Below are 13,071 nucleotides of genomic sequence, written 5' to 3'. Positions count from 1 at the left end.
TTTTAGTAGAGACGGGGTTTCACCGTGTTGGCCAGGCTGGTCTCGAACTGCTGACCTCGTGATCTACCCACGTCGGCCTCCTGAATTGATATTTTTATATGTTCAAAACAGTCCACTGGTGACAATTTAGTGAGGTTTAATCTAATAGGAAATGATAGAGCTGGGATCGAACAGAGCTATGTGAACTCAAAGCCTATGTTTTCCCTTCCACCTTTTTAAAAAACATTGTCTAGGCTGGGCACGGTGGCTCAGGCCTGTAATCCCAGCACTTTGGGAGACAGAGGCTGGTGGATTACATGAGGTCAGGAGTTTGAGACGAGCTTGGCCAATATAGTGAAACCCTGTCTTTACTAAAAATACAAAAATTAGCCAGGCATGGTGGGGTGTGCCTGTGGTTCCCGCTGAAACACAGGAGGCTGAAGCATAAGAATCACTTGAACCCGGAAGGCGGAGGTTGCAGTGAGCCGAGATTGCACCACTGCACTCCAACCGGGGCGACAGAGAGACTCTGTCTCAAAAAACAAACAAACAAACAAACAAACAAAAACAAAAATTGTCTACATGCAGGTTGCAGAAAATTTAAACACTAAAACTAAAAAAGTAAAACATCTCCCAAACTTAGAGACAATATTCATGATGGAAAAAAAAAATTCTTCAAGATCTCTCTCTCCAGTCATTTATTCATGTGTGAAAACAGTTGGTGATTATTGATGAAATAGCATTTACAATTTGGAGCAATTATGTGCATTACATATACCATTTGATTCTGGCAACCTAATGAAGGAGGTATGATCATTTTCCCTATTTAACAGACGAGAATAAGCAGAGGGAGGGCAGATGGCGTGGTAGTCCAAGGCACAGGCTCCAGCAGACTCTCTTGGTTTAAATCTTGGCTATAGGCTGGCCCTGTGGCTCATGCCTGTAATCCCATCGCTTTGGGAAACTGAGGCGGGCGGATCACTTGAGGTCAGGAGTTCCAGACCAGCCTGGCCAACATAGTGAAACCCCTTCTCTATTAAAAATACAAAAATTAGCTGGGCATGGTGGCAGGCACCTGTAATCCCAGCTACTTGGGAGGCTGAGGCAGGAGAATCACTTGAACCCAGGAGGCGGTGGTTGCAGTGAGCCAAGATCTTGCCAATGTACTCCAGCCTGGGTGACAAGAGTGAAACTCCATCTCAAAATTAAAACAACAATCTTAGCTCTACCCACCGGGGCAAGTTACGTAACTCCTCTGTGCCTTGGTTTTCATATCTGTAAAATGGTGACAGTAATAGTGCCCACGTCAGTGTGTGGTTGTGAGAACGAGACAAGATAGTCTATGTAAAGTGATTAAAACAGTGTAGGCACATGGTAAACACTTAAGAAATGTAGGCTGTTATAAAGTTCAGAGATGTTAAGTAACAAGATCAAGACCACACAGAGGGTGCCAGAGACCTGATTTGAACCCAAGTTTGTCTCGTTCTGGAGCTCAAGCTGCTAACCCTTTTTCAAAACTGGAATTAAACCAAAGTACTCACCCTCTTCGCTTTGCTGGGCCCCTCCCTGCCCTCAGGTGCATCTCTTCCACTCACCTGCCACAGCAGCCTCTGCTCAGGCTCTGAGACTGGGAAAGGTGAGGGCTACCCAGGTGGCCCTGATGTTTTCTGCCAGCTGGCTCACCAGGTCCCTCATAGGTGGCAAAGGGAGGGAGGTTTGCTGTGGAGATTATGTGGTTCCCAACAACAACAGCCCTGGGCCTATCTCTGCCCTCTCTTTTCTGTGTATCCTGGGCCAAGTCACTTGGCTTCTGTGGCCTTATTTTCTCATGTGTACGGCCAGGGGGTTGGCCCTGATCTGCAATAACAGCAGCAGTGACCTTTACTGAGTGTCCATGTGCGTCAAGCATGTGTGCTTTACACTTGTTCTTATGATTAGGTTTAATAATACAGTAATTGCCACATTTGCTGAGCACTCATTATGGGCTAGGCCCTGCCCTAAGTGCTTAATTAGCTTTAGCTCCTCTAATCCTTACCTTAACCCCACACGGCATGTGTGTGTTATCCCCATTATTCAGATGAGAACATTGAGGCTTAAAGAGGCAAAGTAACTTGACCAAATACTTGTAAATTATCTCACGTGTCCCTTCCAGCTGCCATTTTGTAAGACTCTAATTTCACACCACCCTAAATCTCGTCTGCTTCCCCCTCCTCCTTCTCACCATCTCCTCACTGAGCAGTCTGCCAAGATCTGACCGTGATGGCGGTCCTTGGCTTGGGCTTCTTCACCTCGAATTTGCGGAGAAACAGCTGGAGCAGTGTGGCCTTCAACCTCGTCCTGCTGGCCCTTGGTGTGCAGTGGGCAATCCTGCTGGACGTCTTCCTGAGCCAGTTCTCTCCTGAGAAGGTGGTCATCAAACTGCTCAGGTATTGGGATGGTGGCTGGATCACTTCTGGGTCATAGAGGGAATGGAGCCCAAAAGGACAGGTTCCAGAAGATCTGGGATATTGCCCCTTCTCTGTCTAGCACCAATGCTGTGCAATATTTAGGACATCCTCATGCTAAAAGATTATTCATTGTTTGTCTAAAATTCAAATTTAACTGGGCATCCTGTATTTTACTGGGCAGCCCTACTCTGTGTATCGCAAGGAGTCCAGGCCTACGTTCCTCCTGCATCCTTTCTTTTCTGTTATTGTTGTTTATGATTTTGTAAAGTTACATAATCAATATAAGTTTATGGAAAAAGTAAGAAGGAAACACATTAGACAGAGAGAAATAGACATGCCACACCTAGAGAGACATTCTCTTTTTTATTTTGAGACTGAGTTTCACTCTTGTCACCCAGGCTGGAGTGCAATGGCACCATTTCAGTACACCACAACCTCAGCCTTCTGGGTTCAAGTGATTCTCCTGGCTCAGCCTCCCGAGTAACTGGGATTACAGGCATGTGCCACCACGCCTGGCTGATTTTATATTTTTAGTAGAGATAGGGTTTCTCCATGTTGGTCAGGCTAGTCTCAAACTCCTGACCTCAGGTGACCCGCCCGCATCGGCCTCCCAAAGTGCTGGGATTACAGGCATGAGCCACCGCATCTGGCCTGAGAGACATTCTTTTGAAAAGAAATGACTTTCAGCCCTCTAATGCTGCTAGACAAGAAATAGCCATGCCTTTATTTTCATTAAATTACCTGTGCTTCGTTTAGATGCATTTATGTGAAATGCTAAGAACCATCAAAACTAATGCTTAATGGTGCTAGAAGTCAGAATAGTGGTTACCTGGGCAGGAGGTGGATATTGATTAGGAAGGAACACAAAATAACCTCATGGGGTGCAGAAAATGTTCTCTGTGTTCACCCAGGTGATGGTTACACATCAAACTATACACGTTTTAAAAGGGCATTGGCACTTAATGGGAGGAGCTAGGCTAAATTTTTTCCTGAAACATTGTTTTGTTTTGTTCAACTCTGAATCTCTGTGCTAACAAGATGATGGTAAATGTCATCCTAGGCATGTTGGGGACCTCTCAAGGCCTCTCAAGGCCATTCCAGCCTCCCCCTCTAAGACCCTGCTAAACCTCTGGGCGCTGCTGTTAAACATTTCTCTATAAGCCAGGAACTGTGCTGAGCACTCAACAAATATAATTTTGTTTAACTCTTCCAGGTAGGGATCTAACCTGGTATACAAATAAGGAAGTGGAAGCTCAGAGAGGGCAAGGCACTTGTCTCGGGCCACACAGCTAAGTGGTGGAGATGGCTCCACCTTTTTATTATAACCTTTTCCATATACTCCAGAGTGGTCAGAACATGAAACACAGTCTAGCCAGCTCCCGATTGGCCCTGGGGGAGAAAACTCTACATATTTTTCTTTCTAAAAAGGTTTAGAGGCTGGGCGTGATGGTTCACACCTGTAATCCCAGTACTTTTGGGAGCCGAGGTGGGCAGATCACTTGAGCCCAGATGTGTGAGACCAACCTGAGCAACACAGTGAGATCCTGTCTCGGCAGAAAATAGAAACATTAGCTAGGTGTGGTGGTGAGCACCCATAGTCCCAGCTACTTGGGAGGCTGAGGCAGGAGGATCACCTGAACCCAGTGAGGTTGAGGCTGCGTGAGCCATGATCGTGCCACTTCACTCCAGCCTGGACAACAGAGTGAGACCCTGTCTCAAAAACGGTGTTAGGCCATGCGCGGTGGTTCATGCTTGTAATCCCAGTACTTTGGGAGGCCTAGGCAGGTGGATCACCTGAGGTCAGGAGTTCGAGACCAACCTGAACAACATGGCGAAATCCTATCTCTACTAAAAATACAAAAATTAGCTGGTCATGGTGGCAGGCGCCTGTAATCCCAGTTACGTGGGAGACTGAGGCAGGAAAATCACTTGAACCCGAGAGGCGGAGGCTATAGTGAACTGAGATTGTACCTTTGCACTCTAGCCTGGGCGACAGAGTGAGTCTCCATCTCAAAAAAACAAATAAACAAAAAACCACAGTTTTAGAGTTAATTCCCACGGGGATTCAATACACACACACACACACACACACACACACACACACACACACACGCTCATGCATACACTGCATTCACCTGGGAAGTGACAAAGGGCACCCTGGGGGAATTCAAACGGTGGTGGCCCTGGTTTGGTGTTGCTGCCTTAGCTTAAGGTCACACCAGCCTTCAACCTTCTGCACCACAGCAGAATGGGGCAGGAAGCATCTACGACTGCTCCTTTTGTCTGATGTCCACAGGGACCTGTTTGTTCTTGACTCAATCCAGGAAGACGAGAAGGGAGAGAAGTCACTGGCAGCCTGAGTCAACTCTCCCGCCTGACCCCTGACTGCTTGGATCCCCCTAGGGGTGACCCCTGCTGAAACTGGCTTCCTGACTGGTTCCCATCAGGGCTGTGCTGATGGCTGGTGCCCAGGCCTGCCCCTGGGCACAGGGTACTCTCCCTTGGCAACACTCCAGCTTGTGCCACTTAACTTGGGACTGATTTGGTTCTGTTTTGAGTCCCTTCAGGGGAGGGGCCTGTCTTATTCAACGTTGTTCTTTGTTTTCTTCACATACTAATAACTTAGCAAATAGCTATAGGAGCAAAAATGAAAATAAACAGAACCCTAAAAGTGGGATGTTTTAAAATTTTATTTATTTATTTATTTATTTATTTATTTACAGACAGGGTCTTGCTCTGTTGCCCAGTCTGGAGTGCAGTGATACAATCATAGCTCACTGCAGCCTCTGCCTCCTGGGCTCAAGTAATCCTCCCACCTCAGCCTCCTGAGTTAAATTTTTTTACAGGTGCCCGCTACCATGCCCGGCTAATTTTTGTATTTTTAGTAGAGACGGGGTTTCACCAGTTGGGTCAGGTTGGTCTCGAACTTCTGACCTCAGGTGATCCACCTGCCTAGGCCTCCCAAAGTACTGGGATTACAGGTGTGAGCCACCGTGCCCAGCCTAAAACTGTTTTTGAGACAGGGTCTCACTCTGTTGTCAGGCTGGAGTGAAGTGGCACGATCATGGCTCACTCAGCCTCAACCTCACTGGGTTCAGGTGATCCTCCTGCTTCAGCCTCCCAAGTAGCTGGGACTACGGGTGCACACCACCATGCCTAGCTGATTTTTCTGTCTTCTGCCGAGACAGGGTCTCACTGTGTTGCTCAGGCTGGTCTCAAACTCCTGGGCTCAAATGATCTGCCCACCTCGGCTCCCAAAAGTACTGGAATTACAGCCTCCTGAGTAGTTGAGACCACAGGCACACACCACCACACTAGCTTTTTTTTTTTTTTCAATAGAGATGAAGTCTCACTGTGTTGCCCAGGCTGGTCTCAAACTCCAGGCCTTAAACAATCCTCCCACCTCAGCCTCCCAAAGTGCTAAGATTGAGCCACCATTCCTGGCCTTAAAAGTGTGATTTTTTAATGTTGTGTTTTGAAATCTCTAGGACTCTCCCTAGAAGATAATAGCAATAACCAACTCCTTTATTGCACTTGACATATATCAACTCACTTTGCCCTTACCGTGGCTCCAGAGGCATTGGGTCCACCTTATAAATGGAGGCACCAAGGCACAGAGTGATTAAATAAGTTGCCCAGGATCACACAGCCAGAAAGTGGCTGAGTCAAGATTCCAGCCCAGGCAGCCTAGACCTGAGAGCGCGCTCCTAACCACTGCATGTCACTATCTTAGCACCTCCCCAGCACAAACTGGCCCTTGAGGAATGAAATACTGCTGCCGGCACACATACTCCTGAGTTAAGCCTTTGTCAATGAAATGAACACCCACTTAAAAGGAATAACTTGTCCAGGCACGATGGAACATTGAGTAACCCCTTATTCTAAATTCCTGGTCCCTGTAAGACTCCTTCCCCATGCCCTTTGCCCTTTTCTGATCTTCCCTAAAGTCCTGGAGGCTTAAGCGGGCATAGTCTGCAGCAAACACTGAGGAAGCTAAGTCCAGACTTCAGGGCACAGGCTTTGGATCTAGGCCAGCTGGGTTTGAATCTCACATTTGTGATCAGCTGGTGTGACTATTTCCGAAAAATCCATTATAATCCTCTGCGTGACCCTCTGTAAAATGGGGATACCGAATGGTAAGCTAGCACGATTTTACAGAGACTCGCACAGAGGGTTAAATTTTTTAAAAAATTTATTATTATTTTTGAGATGGAGTCTCACTCTGTCACCCAGGCTAGAGTGCAGTGGTGAGATCCCGGCTCACTGCAACCTCTGCCTCCCGAGTTCAAGTGACTCTCGTGCCTTAGCCTCGAGAGTGGCTGGGATTGCAAGCATGCGCCACCACGCCCAGGTAATTTTTGTATTTTTAGTTGAGACAGGGTTTCACCATGTTGGCCAGGCCAGTCTTGAACACCTGGCCTCAAGTGATCCGCTTGCCTCGGCCTCCCAGAGTGCTGGGAGTACAGGCATGTGCCACTGCACCCAGCCTTATAGGGTTAAAATGTAAAAGAGGTGATGCTGTTACAAGCCTGTTTTACAAAATGCTCTTATAATAAATCATTATCATCACTGTTGCTGTGGTTGTAGCATCGTCATCATTAACTCCCAGAGGGAGGAGGGAGACTCAGAGCAAGGTGCTCAGGGGAGACTGGATGTCCATGGATTGTCCAGCTCAGTACCACTTCCTACAGGAAGTCCTCCCTGATGAGTCCAGTCAGCATCATCCTCTCCTTCCAATGAACCCCACTAACCTTTTGATATCACAGATATTCTTAGTTGACAGGCTCATGGTGTAGCCTGTCTGGATCATAAGTACATTTTTTTTTGGATCATAAGTACCTTGAAGACAAAAATCATTTTCTCCTCCTGAGCATGCTCATTGGTGGAGGGAAGGAAGGAATCGTAATAGTGTTAGTAAGGCTAGCGTCTTTTCAGGAGTTGGTTCTTTGTGCCAGTCTTGGTGCTAGACACACCGATAGGAAGAATACTCCTTCACATCCCCAGGACACCAACATGGGACACGTCTGATCATCATTCTTAATTTGCAGAAGGAGAAATAGGCTCAGTGAGATGAAATGGCCACTCCAGTAGCAAGGCTGGGACTGGAAGCCTGGCTTGTCCTGATTCCAAATCCAGTTTCTTTCCACTTCCACGGAGAGGGAGAGAAGGGACAGTGGCTCCAGATGAGGATGGGGTGACTGGATGCGGACAGGCCCGCGAGGGAAGAGTGCCCTCTGTTGAGCATCTGAATGATGGCGGCAGAAAAGAAGACTGGGCAGAATCCCAGTTGTCAGGTCCCCTGAGGGAGCAGTCACCCCGATCATCCTCAGTCAGATGAGTATGTGTAGATCAATGCCTCATAGATGAAGGCACTGAGGCACAGAGTGGTTACGTCATCTGCCAGACCACATGGCTCAGGGTGCAGAGGTCACCTTGACGGAGGAAGAGATGGTCACTCCAGTCCACAGCATCAGCGCCCAGGTGGGTAAAAATCTTGTCTTCTATTCCCACAGAAAGTAGGTGCCCAACAGTGTTTGTTGAATGAATGAATGAATGAATGAGAGGCATCCTTCCTTCTCAGTCATCCTGGCTCTCCCTCTCTCCCTCAGTATTCGGCTGGCCACCAGGAGCACTATGTCGATGCTGATCTCAATGAATGCTGTCCTGGGGAAGGTCAACTTGGTGCAGTTGGTGGTGATGGAGCTGGTGGAGCTGACAGTCTTTGGCACCATGAGGATAGTCATCAATAGTATCTTCAAAGTGAGTCATGGTGCTGCGAGGAGGGACCGGGGAGAAAAGGGCCAAAAGCCCCATTTGGTGGGGTTTCTGGGGTTTTAAAAATTAAAGACAACCTGTAATCCCAGCTACTTGGGAGGCTGAGGAGGAAGATCACTTGAGGCCAGGAGTTTGAGACCAGCCTGGGCATCATAGCAAGATCCTCATCTCTAAAAAATATATATTTTTTCTAAATTATCCAGTTGTGGTGGCATGCACCTGTAGTCCCAGCTACTCAGGAGACTGAGGTGTGAGTTGGAAGGATTGCTTGAACCCAGGAGTTGGAGACCAACCTGGGCAACATAGCAAGACCTCATCTCTAAATAAATAGGTAGGTGGATAGATAGATAGATAGATAGATAGATAGATAGATAGATAGATAGACAGACAGACAGACAGACAGACAGATAGACAGACAGGCTGGGTACAGTGGCTTACACCTGTAATCCCAGTACTTTGGGAGGCCGAGGAGGGCGGATCACCTGAGGTCAGGAGTTCAAAACCAGCCTGGCCAACATATGGAACCTCATCTCTACTAAAAATACAAAATTTAGCTGGGGATGGTGGCAGGAGCCTGTAATCCCAGCTACTCAAGAGGCTGAGGCAAGAGAATCGTTTGAACTCGGGAGGTGAAGGTTGCAATGAACCGAGATGGCACCATTGCACTCCAGCCTGGGGCACAAGAGCAAGACTTTATCTCAAAAAGAAAAAAAGAAACGAAAAGAAAAGATTGATAGATAAATAGATAGATGCCCAAATGAGGTTGCAAAAGTGTGGTCTGTACAAATGTTTAAGCACAACAAACCAGTGCCTTTAACTACTACAGTATAATCCTGTCGGATTGTGCTATTCATGATATAATTATGGTTGTATAAAAGTAATTAATTATCAGAGCCTCACCAGCAGTGGGTCCAGCAAGTTTGTACAGCCAGCATCTTCCTTACAGTCCTCTGCTGTAACCCTGGCCCTGAGTGAGGACATAGCCGACTTTCCTATCTCGCAGGTGAGAAAGCTGATGCCTGGAGAGGGGAGGGGACTGCCCAAGATCACATAGCAAGATAGTGGCAGGACCCAAGCAAGAACCCAGAGTTCCAGCCTGGCTTAGAAGAAAGAGCACTGGACTTGGAGTAAAAGGCTGGGGTTTGCATCCCAGCTCTGCCATAAATCCCTGTGTGACTCTGGACAATTTAACCTCTTAGAGCTTTAGTTTCTTCATCTGTAATATGAGGGTAGCAGTACTACCACATAGGGTTTGAGGGAGTAATTGAATTAATCACATAAGATGATGCATGTTTACAAAAAAAAAAAACTTGAAGCCCCTTTACTGTGCCTCAGTATCCCAAAGGACTTTGGAGTTTACTCTGAGAAATACAGGGAGCACTAGGGAGTGTTGAGCAAAGGAGAGCTGGGCAGAGGAGAGCTATGATCTGACTTATGTTTTAAGATAATCACTCTGGCTTCTGGGTTCAGAAAAGACTGAAGGGGCAAGGGAGGAAGCAGGTGGAGACCAGAGTGGCAGCGATTGCCATCATCCAGACTCAGACTAGGACAATAGCTGTGAGAGTGGTGGGAAGTGGTTGGATCCTGATTGTATTTTAATAGCAGAATTGACAGGATTTGCTGATAGACTGCACATGGGGTGGGAGAGGGTCAAGATGACTTCAAGGTTCTGATCTGGCACGACTCAGCGGCTGCTGGTGCCATTTACTGAGATGGGGAACACTGGAGTGGGATAGATCTGGGAGGGAAAACCCGGAGTTCAGTGTCAAATGTGGTAGCGTTAGGGTTAAGGTTGGGGGCTAGAGATGTGTATGAAACATCCCAGTGGAGACACTGAATGGAAATGTACAGGTCTGAAGCTTAGTGGAAAGGTTAGGGCTAGGGATACAAATTTGGGAGTTGTTACGATACAGATGGTTTTTTTTTTTTTTTTTTTTTGAGATGGAGTCTCGCTCTGTCGCCCAGGCTGGAGTGCAGTAGCCGGATCTCAGCTCACTGCAAGCTCCACCTCCCGGGTTTACACCATTCTCCTGCCTCAGCCTCCCGAGTAACTGGGACTACAGGCGCCCGCCACATCGCCCGGCTAATTTTTTGTATTTTTTAGTAGAGACGGGGTTTCACTGTGTTAGCCAGGATGGTCTCGATCGCCTGACCTCGTGATCCACCCGCCTTGGCCTCCCAAAGGGCTGGGATTACAGGCTTGAGCCACCGCGCCCGGCCTACAGATGGTATTTAAAGCCATGAGACCCAAGGAGATCACTCAGGAGTGAGGATAAAGAGAGATGGGAAGAAGTCTGAGAACTGAGTGCTAGAACACCCGGCATTTTGGAGTGGGGACATGTGGAAGAGCCAGCAAAGGAGACAGAATTGTGCTTGGAGAGGCAGGAGGAAGCCCAGGAGAGGGTGAGGTCCTGGAAGGCAAGGAAAGAGAGGGCCTCAGGTGGGTTGAGTGCTGCTGAGAGGTCAAGTAGGATGGAGGCTGAGAAGTAGCCATTGGATTTGGCAAGGAGATCTTGGCATGCGTGGTTTTAAAGGAGGATGAAGGCAAAAGCCTGGCTTGACTGATTCAAGAGCGGGAGATGAGAAAGTGGAGACAGCATGCAGAAGCAGCCCTGCCAAGGACTTTGCTATAAAGGGGAACAGAGAAATGGAGAAGAAGCAGGAGGGCAATAATCCGATAGAGAGAAGAAAACTCTGATGAAACAGAAGAGAGATGAATGGTAAGAGTCAAGCCTTTGAGTTGGAAAGCAGGAGTAGGATTTTGTGCCTTTAGACTGATGCAGGGACAGTTCATCTTAACGAGAGAAATGGCAGGGACTGTGAATAGACTGGCAGATTTGGTGGTGGGTGCCACAGGTTCAGTCTCCTGCAGGGAGAAGAGAAAATTCCTTACTAATTACTTGTATTTTCGCAGAGAAACGAGAGGCACCGTCATCAGCCTCATGTGAGGGTGGGAAGTAGGGATGGGGTTTGTGGAGAGGGAAAGTGTGGTATGGTCATCTGTGGGAGTAGAAGAGAGTGAGAGGACTGGAGGGGTGCAGCGGGACTGCAGGCTGGCACCAGGGTCCCTAGGGCTTGTAATTAGTGGAAAGTGCGTCAGTGACCAGGGCTGTGTGCAGCTGCTCCAGGCAGGTGTGGAAGAAGCAGAGTTGAACTTGCCCAGCCTGGGGTGCTGCCCAGAGTGAGCCCAAAGCCCAAGGGAGACCAGAGATGGGGCTGTTTGCAAAGGAGGAAGCATAACAGTAGCCCACGAAATCTAAGCTGGTTAAGAAAGGAGAGAGAGTGAAAATGGGGGAGCCCAGCCAGGCAGCCTGGGTACAAATCTCAGCTCAACCCACACTAGCTGAATCCATCTGGGCCCCTTAGTTGACCTCTCTGTGCCTCAGTTTCCCTATCTATAGAATGAGGATAAGAATAATACTACTTCCTAGGGCTGTTGTGAGGATTGAACAAGTGAGCGAACACGTGTTCAATTTTGAACACTGTTCTAAAGCGTTTAGAACAGTGCCTGGCATGGGGTAAGTGTTGTGGCAGTGCTGTTATTTTCATCATCACCATTGCTCTCAGGCTCCATTGATTGGAACTGTTGAAGGGAGGCAATTTAAGGAAGTGAGCTGGACAGATAGGAGGTGGTGGTGGTTATCAGGTACAATGCCTGAAACAGGCTACGGAGGCAACATAGTTACTGGTAATGACAAGGTCTAAGGCTTGACAGTGGGTGGCAGAAGTGTAACATAGGGAAAGATAGACGAGCGGTCAAGGAACCGAAAGGGAAGGAGTTGGGTGGACTAAGATAATTTCTGGGAAGAGCGATGGAGAGAAAGGCTAAAGGGCAGGAGCTGACATCATCAGGGACCAAGAGGCGGCCAGGAGGCTTAGACCACAGCAAGGAAGGGACAGTGTGATGGCATCTTCTTCAAGGGAGCTGGGGATGTTTGGGGTGGAAAAGAGAACAATGGTCTTGGAGGGAATATGGAAAGGTTTTTGTTTTTGTTTTTGTTTTGAGACAGAGTTTCGCTCTTGTCACCCAGGTTGGAGTGCAGTGGTGTAATCTTGGCTCACTGCAACCTCTGCCTCCCAGGTTCAAGTGATTCTCCTGTCTCAGCTTGCCAAGTAGCTCGGATTACAGGCGAAAACCACCACGCCTGGCTCACTTTTGTATTTTTAGTAGAGACGGGGTTTCGCTATGTTGGCCAGGCTGGTCTCAAACTCCTGACCTCAGGTGATCCACCCGCCTTGGCCTCCCAGTGTGCTGGGATTAGAGGTATGAGCCACTGCGCCCAACCTGGAAGTTTGTATTTATTAATTTTTAGTTGTCTTCATTTGTATATGTGACTTTAACCCCTAAATACTACAGTGTATATTACTTTTTTTTTTTTTTTTGTAAGACAGAGTCTTGCTCCATCACCCAGGCTGGAATGCAGTAGTGTGATCTCGGCTCACTGCAATGTCCGCTTCCTGGGTTCAAGCAATTCTGGTGCCTCAGCCTCCCGAGTAGCTGGGATTAGAGGCATGTGCCACCATGCTCAGTTAATTTTTGTGTTTTTAGTAGAGATGGGGTTTCACCATATTGGCCAGGCTGGTCTTGAGCTTCTGGCCTCAGTTGATCCGCCTGTCTCAGCCTCCCAAAGTGCTGAGATTACAGGTGTGAGCCACCATAACCAGCCTCAGTGTATATTTCTGATGGGGTTTGGTTCTATATCCCCTACCAAATCTCATCTCGAATTGTAATCCCCACATGTTGAGGGCCAGGCCTCATGGGAGGTGACTGGATCACAGAGGTGGTTCCCTCATGCTGTTCTTGTGATAGTGAGTGGGTTTTCAGGAGAGCTGATGGTTTGAAAGTGTGGCACTTCTTCTCTCTCTTTCT

General features: G+C 47.8%; 1 protein-coding gene across 7 annotated transcripts in view; it reads left to right on the top strand.

The window, feature by feature from the left end:
* Positions 1-13,071, top strand: part of LOC101000761 (RH-like protein) — a 66,949-nt gene that overhangs the window by 18,723 nt on the left and 35,155 nt on the right. For all 7 annotated transcript variants that reach the window (XR_001902211.2, XM_009201986.4, XM_009202012.4 and 4 more), the window contains exons 2-3: positions 2,219-2,405; positions 8,036-8,186. Coding sequence is in view for 6 of the 7 variants with exons in the window: in XM_009201986.4 (XP_009200250.2) it covers positions 2,219-2,405; positions 8,036-8,186 (338 nt within the window). In the remaining variant the exon portion in view is untranslated. The remainder of the gene's footprint in view (positions 1-2,218; positions 2,406-8,035; positions 8,187-13,071) is intronic.

The sequence above is a fragment of the Papio anubis genome, chromosome 1 (genome assembly GCF_008728515.1).
Source record: "Papio anubis isolate 15944 chromosome 1, Panubis1.0, whole genome shotgun sequence".
Lineage (NCBI taxonomy): Eukaryota > Metazoa > Chordata > Mammalia > Primates > Cercopithecidae > Papio > Papio anubis.
The sequence above is the reverse complement of the archived record's forward strand: the minus strand, read 5'-3'. Positions and strand labels throughout refer to the sequence as shown.